General features: G+C 39.1%; 1 protein-coding gene across 2 annotated transcripts; it reads right to left on the minus strand.

Annotated features, from left to right (window-relative positions):
• Positions 1–57: 57 nt before the first annotated feature.
• si:ch211-201h21.5 (uncharacterized protein LOC555526 homolog) lies at positions 58–12,241 on the minus strand. 2 transcript variants are annotated; one of them, XM_034180651.1, is made up of 6 exons: positions 12,221–12,241; positions 9,186–9,374; positions 1,791–1,973; positions 1,602–1,713; positions 852–988; positions 58–420 (listed from the first exon to the last, which is right to left on the minus strand). In XM_034180651.1, the coding sequence occupies exons 2-6, from the start codon at positions 9,366–9,368 to the stop codon at positions 58–60; spliced, it is 978 nt and encodes a 325-aa protein (XP_034036542.1). In that variant the 5' UTR covers positions 9,369–9,374; positions 12,221–12,241. The 2 variants fall into 2 exon arrangements, with proteins under 2 accessions (XP_034036542.1, XP_034036541.1); XM_034180650.1 differs by lacking the exon at positions 12,221–12,241 and having other exon boundaries at positions 9,186–9,517.
• Positions 12,242–12,356: the final 115 nt, after the last annotated feature.

Here is a 12,356-nt window from a genome sequence, read left to right on the forward strand (position 1 = left end):
ATTTATTTCATACAATTTGCTTCAGCGAATCAAACTCCAACAATCCACTGAGGCACATTATTTATGAGGTTGTCTGAGGGACTCCATGAGAAGCCGGCTGAACTTGCCAAGATCACATTTACTCAGGACGAACACGCTGTGGCTCTTTTTCAGTTTATTTGTGCGATCGAGTGCCATCATGCCTCTGGAGATCGAACCCTGCAGCTCCACACGGACGGGACACTCTATGCTCTCTGTGACCACGCTGCCGTCAATGCAGGCTGCCATTATATAGGAATCGTAAGAGACGAAGCCTGGTCCAAAGTACACATCTCTTTTATTTGCCAAAGCCTCTTTGGAGTAAGCTGGGCATCTCGAAGTTATCATCTTCATAAATTGCGCAGCAGGTGCATCCTGATTGATCAGTTCTTCAAAGAACTCCTGTCAAATTAAAGAAATAATTTTGACTTGCAACAATTGTGCTGGGTTTCCAAACTTCAAGTCCCAATGTCACTTCCATGGATATATATCAGAAGGTTGCAGTCAGTAACTGTCAAACAGGCCACAAATGTGATAAATGCTGATGACATCACACCAGTCTTGTGACATGTGCAAAAACAACCATTGTATAACTTTACCACTACTTTGCTCGCTTCTGGAAAAGTTCATGGGGATGTCACAGCAAGTACAGCAATGTTACAGGCTCCATGAAATTACCACGGATTACCAAAGTACATCAACATTTGCAAGAGGAAATTTTCAAGTTCACTGTGGACACCCTCCCGGACCTTCAAAGGTTTCAAACCGTGGCCTTCCTGGATGCATATCCAGTAAAGTGGGAACAGGGATTTATTCATGGGCTTGCTGCTTACCCACATCAGTGCATTCCTGCATGCAAATTCCCATGATGCAACATATGTAGGGCAGAGGAATTCTTCCAGCACAATATAAGCAGACTCTGGATCAGTAGCAAAATTGAACTCTGCACATAAAGTCACATTCCCCTTTCCTAAAAAAAAAAAAAAAATCCCATTGAAGATGACTAAGGGTGCTTTCCCACTGCAAACTTTAATTTGTTAGAGTACTCAAATTCATAATGAATACATAAGAGTATGATAGTGTATGACTGAATACACCTGAGTACATACAATTCCCATTATAAGATTATTTTTGCAGAAAATGCTACTTTCACATTTTTCCGCACACCTTTCCAAAAAGCTGAAATGTTTTAACATCTCAAAACTCTTCTGTTGAAGAGCTTGGTATGTGCTCTTTGTGGGCTTCTGCTCAGGAAACAGTAGGTCCCAATTACTGCATGTTGTACCTGCTACTCCACTTTCACCCACCTTACATAAGTTAACCATTGGACTGAATCAATTTAATAATCACATTTTGTTGATCACAACTTATCCCCAAGTCATAAAATGTTTTTAAACATGGCTGAAACTTTTCCAGTTGTTCACCATGTTCTACCATGCTACTTTTAATACTGACGACACACGTGTTCAAGCCACAATGGGATATTTGATATTTTCATTGTTTATTCTGCACCAACAATGTAGACATTTGGGTATCACCTGGCAATGGGAGACCAGTCAAGTTTATGTGTGTAGCTGAAGTACCTTCCATGTTTCCACCCATAATGTACAAGTCTTTAAGCTTTTGAGGAAAACTTGGATCCAGTCGAACAGCCAGTGCGAGATTTGTGAGCGGGCCAAGAGCCACCAAAGAAACCTGCAAAACACAATTGTTTTAAGTACCAGAACTCAGGAGGGCAGGAACACAGGACTGAGGTCGTTTGCACTTCTCACCTGCTTCTGGTTTTCAGACACCAGTCTGATCAGTGCATTGACTGCATGCTCTCTGTGGACTTTCTCCTCCCACTGTAAATCTTTGTTTTTAATCACATCCCCAAGTCCATCTGTTCCAAAGTGGTCACTTAACAAATTATTGGCTCCAACAAGAGGACCAGCAGAACCTTTAAACACGGGTATCTGTGGATATTGTTGAGGTAGGTGCAGCATTTTGTTGGACATGATGCAATCAGAAACACAGTTGCGCATGAAACATTGTCTTTCTCTGTATATACAGTGCATCTGGAGAATATTCAGTGCTTCACTTTTTCCACATTTTATTATTGTTACAGCCTTATTCCAAAATGAATTAGATTTGTTTCCCCTAAAAATTTCTACTCATAACACCCCATGATGTTTTTAATTTTTTCTAATTTTTTAAAAATAAAAAGCTAAGAAATCATGCGTACGTAAGTATTCACACCCTTTGCTCAATACTTTCATACACCTTTGGCAGCAATTACAGCCTCACACCTGACTTACTGCAGCCACACAATCGCTCACAACCAGTGACGTCACGGCGTCTGCTTGATATATGTTTCATTTTCAAGCAACCCTGTCTATCAAACAATGAAGATGCATATACCGCTGCAAATAATTAAATGATAAACATGTGAAACACTGATTTTGACATCCATGACAGGATGGGTACTGATAAGATTTTATTTATCAATGCCATTATCGATTCTGCTTATCGATCCGATTCCCTTATCGATACCTCTTGTGAATTTTCTGTGTGCTAAAAGTAGGCTTTACAGGTTTTCTATGTCAACATTTTGAGTCTTAAAGTAAATAAATATGAAATTGATCACTGGATCCTTAAACTCGACATGAATAAAAATAAAATCTGTAGTTTTTGTCAAAAGCATTTCCTTTGACATTTTGGCATGAATGTATCTCCATACCGCTGAGCTCAGCCAGCTGCTGTATGTCAGCGCAGGATGTCTTATTTTGGGAGAAAAAACCATTTTGATCGATAGTTTGTATTACACCGTTTGGAAAGAGGTGTCAATTGATTTAAACGGAGTTCCGCTTTGAAGTTATTAATTCCGACTGGACTGGATCATACCAACTTGACTCGGCAGAGAGCTGCGCAGCATTTGAAGCTGTGTGAACAGAACGGAAGACGATTCTCGTTTCCTTCTCGCAGCAAGACAGGAGTCCCAGTTAGTGACTTTAATCCACACAAAAGTGACTCATGATTGACATATTTAGGGATGAAAGTGGTGGAAAACAAAAAAAGCTGAAACCCAAAATGACCCCCAACACCACCCACGTGAAAATGTTTGAATTCTAGAAGCTCTGAAATGCAATCGGGCTATTCCAGACAATAAACTGCAGTGAGTGCAGCATCCAAAACCCAACTTTCCTTATTCAAATTCATTCCAGTAGTATTCTGCTCTTACTAGGATGCAGCAGTTTTCTACAGCTACTGGCAAACCTTATGGAATCACCGGCCTTGGAGGATGTTCATTCAGTTGTTTAATTTTGTAGAAAAAAAAGCACATCACAGACATGACACAAAACTAAAGTCATTTCAAATGGCAACTTTCTGGCTTTAAGAAACACTATAAGAAATCAGGAAAAACAAAATTGTGGCAGTCAGTAACGGTTACTTTTTTAGACCAAGCAGAGGGAAAAAAATATGGAATCACTCAATTCTGAGGAAAAAATTATGGAATTATGAAAAACAAAAGAACGCTCCAACACATCACTCGTATTTTGTTGCACCACCTCTGGCTTTTATAACAGCTTGCAGTCTCTGAGGCATGGACTTAATGAGTGACAAACAGTACTCTTCATCAATCTGGCTCCAACTTTCTCTGATTGCAGTTGCTAGATCAGCTTTGCAGGTTGGAGCCTTGTCATGGACCATTTTCTTCAACTTCCACCAAAGATTTTCAATTGGATTAAGATCTGGACTATTTGCAGGCCATGACATTGACCCTATGTGTCTTTTTGCAAGGAATGTTTTCACAGTTTTTGCTCTACGGCAAGATGCATTATCATCTTGAAAAATGATTTCATCATCCCCAAAAATCCTTTCAATTGATGGGATAAGAAAAGTGTCCAAAATGTCAACGTAAACTTGTGTATTTATTGATGATGTAATGACAGCCATCTCCCCAGTGCCTTTACCTGACATGCAGCCCCATATCATCAATGACTGTGGAAATTTACATGTTCTCTTCAGGCAGTCATCTTTATAAATCTCATTGGAACGGCACCAAACAAAAGTTCCAGCATCATCACCTTGCCCAATGCAGATTCGAGATTCATCACTGAATATGACTTTCATCCAGTCATCCACAGTCCATGATTGCTTTTCTTTAGCCCATTGTAACCTTGTTTTTTTCTGTTTAGGTGTTAATGATGGCTTTCGTTTAGCTTTTCTGTATGTAAATCCCATTTCGTTTAGGCGGTTTCTTACAGTTCAGTCACAGACGTTGACTCCAGTTACCTCCCATTTGTTCCTCATTTGTTTTGTTGTGTATTTTCGATTTTTGAGACATTGCTTTAAGTTTTCTGTCTTGACGCTTTGTCTTCCTTGGTCTACCAGTATGTTTGCCTTTAACAACCTTCCCATGTTTGTATTTGGTCCAGAGTTTAGACACAGCTGTCTATGAACAACCAACATCTTTTGCAACATTGTGTGATGATTTACCCTCTTAAGAGTTTGATAATCCTCTCCTTTGTTTCAATTCCTCAGAATTGAGTGAGTCCATATTTTTTTTCCCCTCTGCTTGGTCTAAAAAAGTAACCGTTACTGACTGCCACAATTATTTTTCCTGATTTCTTATAGTGTTTCTTAAAGCCAGAAAGTTGCCATTTGAAATGATTTTAGTTTTGTGTCATGTTTTGTGATCTGCTTTTTTCTACAAAATTAAACAACTGAATGAACATCCTCCGAGGCCGGTGATTCCATAATTATTGCCAGGGGTTGTAGCTTGGCAGATAGTTCTGGAGGAAATCACTGAAGAAATTAACACGTTGAAAATATGATTTGACCGAAACAAATTGCCATTAAATTTAAATAAAACAGAGATGAAGTGGAGGCGTAAGTGTCACTCGGTGTTCACAGGAAACATTTATTTATGTTCATTATCATAGATATCTTTTCTGTTGTTTTATCAGGTTCTTTTTCTCTCTTTCTCTAAAATTGTATTGTAGCATTATTAGTTATTATTACTATTATTGTTGTTTCTACAGACAGTTGCCCAGTTCCGGATCACCTTTTATAAAGTCCAGCTATACAGAGCCATAATGCAACTGAATGTCCTTTATTAGGTATTGTTGTATTGGGTATTTGGACGTTATCTAGGTGAAAAAGTCAGGATGGGGTAGCCCTTGTACTTAGTGTGAAGCCACGTTATGTGTAGTGCAAATATTTGCCGGAAATGGATCACTTTACCGAGTTCTGGATCACTACACTCTGTGTCACTTTGGGTTCATTCTTGGCATCTGGCTGGTGCCCTTCTAATGCAGAATGATACACACTGTGCCCGAGAATGTGTTTTGAACACAAAATGATATAAATTATACTTATTGAATGAAAATTTACTTAGTTTCGAAAGGCACTGTTATACGTTTTTACTAACAAAAAAATTAAGTGTGGAGGTGAGATTTCTCCCGAATTAAAAAGTAAAAGCCCCCACATTCATGCCCATTCGTGATGTTGAGATGAGCCCCAAAGTCCACATGACTCACAAGTACTGACACGAGGCTGCTGCTTCAGTGATCCACAACCGGCAATTTTTCGCGTAAGAGATAAATGCGTGCAGCAATTAAACAGCAAGACATAACAGACATTTTCTACCCAATTAAGTAAGTATTTTCTCACTCTAGAACCAACAACACCGAATGGCTAATTCACCTTTGCTACTTCATAGAGTTCGTTACTTTCAAACTTACAGGAATGAGAGTCACAAAAAGCGCGCACACCACGGAGACGGAATGTTTTGATTCCTCTGCTGATCACAAGGATGACTGAATCCGGTCGAGCTTGTGGTCGTTTGTAGACAAAACATCAGTCTTTCCACTGGTACCAAGTACCAAGCAACTGACTGTATTATTATTAATATATAAATAAAAATAAATTTTAAATTTTTACAATTTTAATACATTGACTCTTTTACAACAACAAACACTGAGTCATTAATTAAACTATGTAACACAATTTTGTTCCTGGCTTCTGCTTATGTCTAAAGTCTATGGAAAAATGACTACATTCAGCACAAACTTTGATTTTTTTTTTTTTTTACATTCTAGAAAGTTGTAAAAGTTTCTTGAAATTTCTAGATAATTCTGGAAACTTCTAGAAAATTCTGGACAGTTCTAGAAGTTAAAGAATATTCTAGAAGACTACTCAGTACTAGTGAAGGCGAATTGAGAATATTCTTGAAAACAGACAAATTTCAAAATATCATTGTCCTGATCACAGAAGCAAAGTTTCTGTGGAATAACAGCTATTTTCTATTTATTTAAGGCATAACAGGTTAGGAAAACACACTGTGTACCCAGGAACAAAACAAAAATAAAAATTTGTTACATAGTGTTATTATACAGAAAACAAATGCACACAAACATGCTGAGATGCGAACAGCTTAATGCTAACTTTAACATTGAAAATGCCAGACATGCTAACACATTAGCATCGGTCCCATTTTAAGTTATAAAATACATCTATCAACTGTTTCAGAAGACCATAAGTTGGTTTACCATAAAAAGGTAAATGTTACTCTCAGACATGTGCTCTTTGGTTTTAGAGGGGAAAAATGAAGATAAAGCGAAATAAAGAACCACGAAGCAGCGGGTCGGATAATGCTTCACTGCTTCAAGCTTCAAAGAAGAGCCACGCTGCAGAAATGGTTGATTACAGACCCTGCAGGGGTAGACGTAGAGACATGATCATTTTCCTGACAAACACCCCCCAAAAAAACAACGGCCGCTCTGAAGGACCGATAAGGGAATCGTTAAACAAAAAGGCTATTGATGTCAGTGGATCGAATCATTTCTTAACGATACCCGGAAACAACCGGTTCTTGATACCCAACCCTATCCATGACACTCATGGCATCATGACGTCCTACGATGGGGGCTCATGGGGACTTTCAGTATGTTGTTTAGGACGGTTAAAGGATTGCATCCAGCAATTTTCAGATTTCTACTAATTTTTTCTGACCTTGGCCAAAAAAATGACCTAATATTATCAGATTACACCTCTCAAGCTCCATCAGGTTGAAGGGGGGGGGCGGCGTCTGTGCACAGCCATTTTTGGATGTCTCCAGAGATGTTCAATCTGATTCAGGTCTGGTCTTTGGCTGGGTCACTTAAGGACAATCACAGAGTTGTCCTGAAGCCACTCCTTTGACATCTTGTCTGTGTGCTTAGGGTCATTGTCCTGCTGAAAGATGAACCGTTGTCCCAGTCTGAGGTCAAGAGCGCTCTGGAGCAGGTTTTCTTCCCGGATGTCTCCGTACATTGCTGTATTAATCTTTCCCTCAATCCTGACTAGTCTCCCAGTTCCCGTCACTGAAAAACATCCCACAGCATGATGCTGCCACCATCATGCTTCACTGTACGCATGGTGCCTGGTTTCCTCCATCGCCCCAGTCTGAGGTCAAGAGTGCTCTGGAGCAGGTTTTCATCCAGGATGTCTCTGTACATTGCTGTATTCATCGTTCCCTCAATCCTGACTAGTCTCCCAATTCCTGCCACTGAAAAATATCCATACAACATGATGCTGCCACCACCATGCTTCACTGTAGAGATGGTGCCTGGTTTCCTCCAAACATGATGTCTGGCATTCACGCCAAAGAGTTCAATCTTTGTGTCATCAGACCAGAGAATTTTGTTTCTCGTGATCTGAGTCCTTCAGGTGCTTTTGGGTAAACTGCAGGCGGGCTGCCATGTGCTTTTTCCTAATTGGCCGTGGGCCAGCACACACACACACACACACACACACAACATCAATCAATGCTATAAATTCTGTATCATTTGAAGCTTAGGATGTCTAGATTACAAAAATAACTGGTAACAGTAAAAAAAAAAAAAAGAACTGGGCCTCACTATGACATGAGCATTTTTATTGACCTACCCTAGCCAAATGAACATGTCTGATAATGACATCTGATATTTTTTTCCCACACAACATTAAGAGTTACCAAATCATCATCTTTTAGGCAAATGGGACACATAACACACCACATGAAAGCTGTCTTTATATAGATTTGACTACATTTTGAATTATGTGCACAGCATTCTTGTTCAGATCAGAGGGTAATGACATACTCTTGACCTCATTCATGTGCGGTTTCTTCTGCTACTCACAGTCATTCTTTGACAGTTTTGTATTCTGTAATAGGATGGTCAATGACAGTGTAGTTATCCAAAGCTGTCATAGTGAGGCCCAGTAATTTTACTGTTACCAGTTATTTTTGTAATCTAGACATCCTAAGCTTTCTAATGATACCAAATTTATAGTGTTGCAGGGGGGTTCACGTGGGACCATACTGGCCCATGGCCTATAAGGAGTGGCTGCCATCTGGCCACTCTACCATACAAGCCTGATTGTGGAGAGAGAACCTTCCAGAATCACAACCATCTCTATAGCAATCCACCAGAGGAATGCTGGAGCTCTGACAGAATGACCATCAGGTTGTTGGTCACCTCCCTGACTAAGGCCCTTCTCCCCCAATCACAGTTTAAACAGGTGGCCAGCTTAAGGAAGAGTCCTAGTGGATTTATTTTGTTGCAAACTTCTTTCCTTGAACTGAATAAACTTGAACTTGATTTGAACTTCTTCCACAGAAGATTGAGGCCACTGTGGGACCTTCAAAGCAGCAGAAATGTTTCTGTACGCTTCCCCAGATTTGTGCCTTGAGACAATCCTGTCTTGGAGGTCTACAGACAATTCCTTTGACTTCATGCTTGGTTTGCTGCTTTGACATGCACTGTCAACTGTGGGGTATGATAGGTGATGTAGACAGGTGTGTGTCTTTCAAAATCATGTCAAAGCAACTGAATTTACCCCAGGTGGACTCCAATTAAGCTGTAGAAACATCTCAAGGATGATCAGTGGAAACAGGATGCACCTGAGCTCAATTTTGAGCTTCATGGCAAAGGCTGTGAATATTTATGTACCTGTGATTTTTTTTTTTTTTTTTATTATTATTATTCCAAAAAAAAAACTCAAACTTTTTTAACATTGTCATTATGGGGCATTGTATGTTGAATTTTGAGGGGAAAAATGAATTTCATCCATTTTGGAATAAGGCTGTAAAATAGCAAAATGTGGAAGAAGTGAAGTGCTGTAAATACTTTCCAGATGCGCTGTAAGTTAAGTGAACTTACTTGCTGGCGCTCGCACACTGAGAGCACCTTCAACACATTCTGGCACACATCGTCTATTGCTGCATTCCCAAAAACACAGGTAATGCCAAGGATCTGAATGTTTGGTGCGGCTAGGGCCATCATTATAGCCTGAGCGTCATCTATGCCGCAGTCCGTGTCAATGATCACCAGCTTCTTCGACATCCTTTTCTGGAAAATAAAACTTCCTTCCTGTCACATTCTAAATGCTAATTGGATAATATGCAGATTAATACAATTATTAGTTCCTTTATTTGTATGTCTGAGACACTCTTGATTCTCCCTATATAAAAAAATGTATTAATATGTTTATAAATTAGTCTAAAGTAATTATGATTTATGTGCAACAAAACATTAAAACTGAGCAGAGTTCAAGTAAAATAAATTTCTTAATTACTTTCTTTTCATCAAATAGTTTTCAGTTTGGATTAAATGAAAAGTAAAGTAACAGGCAAGTTAATTTTAGTAAAATAAAAAGGAATCTTTATAAGGACTTGTGTAATTTTTCAGAACTTTTAAATGAATTAATCTATTTAAACTTAAATGCGAGGTTTATTTTTATAAATAAGTACATTTCTATTAAGAAATTGATCACACACAACATATTTCCCTACTCTGAATGACACTGGAACAACATTAGTATCATCTGAGAAGCCAAAAGAGACTATTCCACCACAGGGCACTGTTCGATTACGATCCAGAAAAAGTGCAAAAACAGGATGAAACTGCTTACTCCAGCATACCTCCTATCAGGCAAGCTTTTAAAGTGCAGACCTGGCGACTGGCAGGCTTATAAAGTAATGTTGCCAACTTGGTGACTTTCTTGCCCAATCTGGCAGCTTTCCAAACCCTCTTGGTGACTTATTTTCTCAAAAGCGGCAAATCTCGCTACTTTTTCTGGCACCATTGGAGACTCTTCTAGTGTTGGGCGACTCAAAAGTGAACGCATGTATTGATCTCCATTTTCTGTTCTCACCGAGTGGCAGTGGGTGCTGTCGCCCCTAAGCAGTCACAAGCGGTCAGTACATAGTGTGCCCCGCGGCAGCTGCAAAGCACTGGGACTAGAACGGACAGAACTACACTCCTCTGCCTTTAAAGTGCAAATGAATCACGCATGCGTGATGCAAATCAATGCTGCTACAATGATCTGATCATTGAATCACAAACCTCACTTGGATTTTGTCAGCCTACCTGCCTCGTTTTCTGCAGCTTGGTCTTGAGAAGTTATTTTATTTTATGAAGTGATGGTGATGAAGTGATATTCAGCTGTTTTTACTCACTCACTTTTACTCCAGTTGTAGTTCATGATAAAATAATCTGCCAGGTAAGCTCTTATAGATATCTAGGTGTTCAATTAGATTATCTTTTTAGCCCGTAAACCCATACTGATCACTTGTGTGCACGCTTACAGCAAAGACTATGGTTTTTTACGTCGACTTTGGGTGTTTGGTGTTTACCAGGAAGTTATGCTTTTATTTTATCGGGCAGTGTTGGAGAGCATCATTAGATATGGGATGGCAGCATGGTATGGAAACTTATCGGTTCAGCGAAAATCAAACCTTCATAGCAGTCTGGTGCAGACTGCTATGAAGTAGAGGTAGGTGGATCGATCCTAATATCGATACCAACGCTGGTATTGATACTGAATGATCCTCGTGTAAAAAGATCGATACTCAAGCTTTTTTCTCTCCCGCACGCACTGACTGCTGCGCACACAGATTCATCAAAGTCTACTCTCTGTCTGTAAGAGCAGCGCTGCGCTGTCATACAACACGGAGTAGCGCGCCCTTGTATTGTGGTTTGTCAACCCTCTACCTCAGGAGATTTTGTTTTAAGTTGTGCTGAGTGATATTTTTTAAACAAAAATGTTGATTGTGATAATAAAGTATTTTGTTGTCACGTACACAATGTTTGGTGAAATTCTATCCTAGGTCTTTTGGATCCTTTGGATCTATGAAGCTTAAATATGAAAAATGGGTATCAGTATCGATATCGGCAATACTGGGCCTGTATTTACTTGGTATCGGATCAATACCAAAATTCCCGGTATCGCCCACCTCTACTATGAAGGTTATCGGGAGGACCGAAACCCTTCCCCTTGACTCATTATCTATCAAAGTACCCACGTTTCCTGAAAGCAACATCATGTGAGGACTGTTTGCTCTGCTGTCACTCACAATTCCACGCCCCTCCCAATCGAAGCCACGCCCTCCCACGCCAGAAGGAGCCAAAAGATTGAAACTGAAAAAATAAGATCTGAAGGTGAAAAAAGAAATATGAAACCAAAAAGATTTGATTTGATTCTGAAAAATTTAATCCTGCAAGTGATAACAATGACACATCACATGTTAATATATATATTTCAGAGTAAAAAATGAAAATAAATTTGATCAAAATAATTACAGAGCTGAATCAAAAGTATATTTAAACTGAAAAATATATTTCTTACACTTATTTTTATTTTAATAATACTTTTTAAATGATTTAAAAAGTCAAGAACAAACACTGAATTTTCAGTTTGAAAATGTATTTTTTTAATCTTTTTTTATTTTCAAATTACAAAACTTGGCCTTGATTTAGCTCCATAACAAACGCGTTACGATTTGCGATTCGGGATGAAACGGGAAGGGGCGCTATGTGTGGTATAAACAGCCAACAAGACTAAACAGTAACGTGGCGATCCCTGACCCAAGATGGTGGACGAAAATACCACTAAAAGGAGCTGTATGTCCCATTACTGTTTATGCGTTGATGCTTTTCTATCATAGACTGTATATGCGACATCTCTGCCTCAGCTCCATCTATCGTCAATTTTTAAAAACCGCCATAGCTTCGCCCTTTGGTTCACCTTGTATCTCATAATGAAATGAATATTTCTCTTCGGCTACTATAACTCAGGTGTTATTTTTTTCCTCAAACTACTATCTCTTCCACACATTTGCGTGGGCAGTTATTCACCCAAAATAACGTCTGTTTCGCTAAACTAAATTTTTTTTTAAATAAAGTGAGTCTCTCACCTGCACTCCGTCTTAAAGTTTAAGGGTCACTGCATTTGCTCCACTGATTGGTTTCTTTAAGGTCACTTTGGGGTTAAACCAAAATTGGGTTGTACTCATGTTGAAAGCGAACGATTTTTTTTATATATCTACTTTA

This window comes from Thalassophryne amazonica, chromosome 10, assembly GCF_902500255.1.
Source record: "Thalassophryne amazonica chromosome 10, fThaAma1.1, whole genome shotgun sequence".
NCBI classification, from domain to species: domain Eukaryota; kingdom Metazoa; phylum Chordata; class Actinopteri; order Batrachoidiformes; family Batrachoididae; genus Thalassophryne; species Thalassophryne amazonica.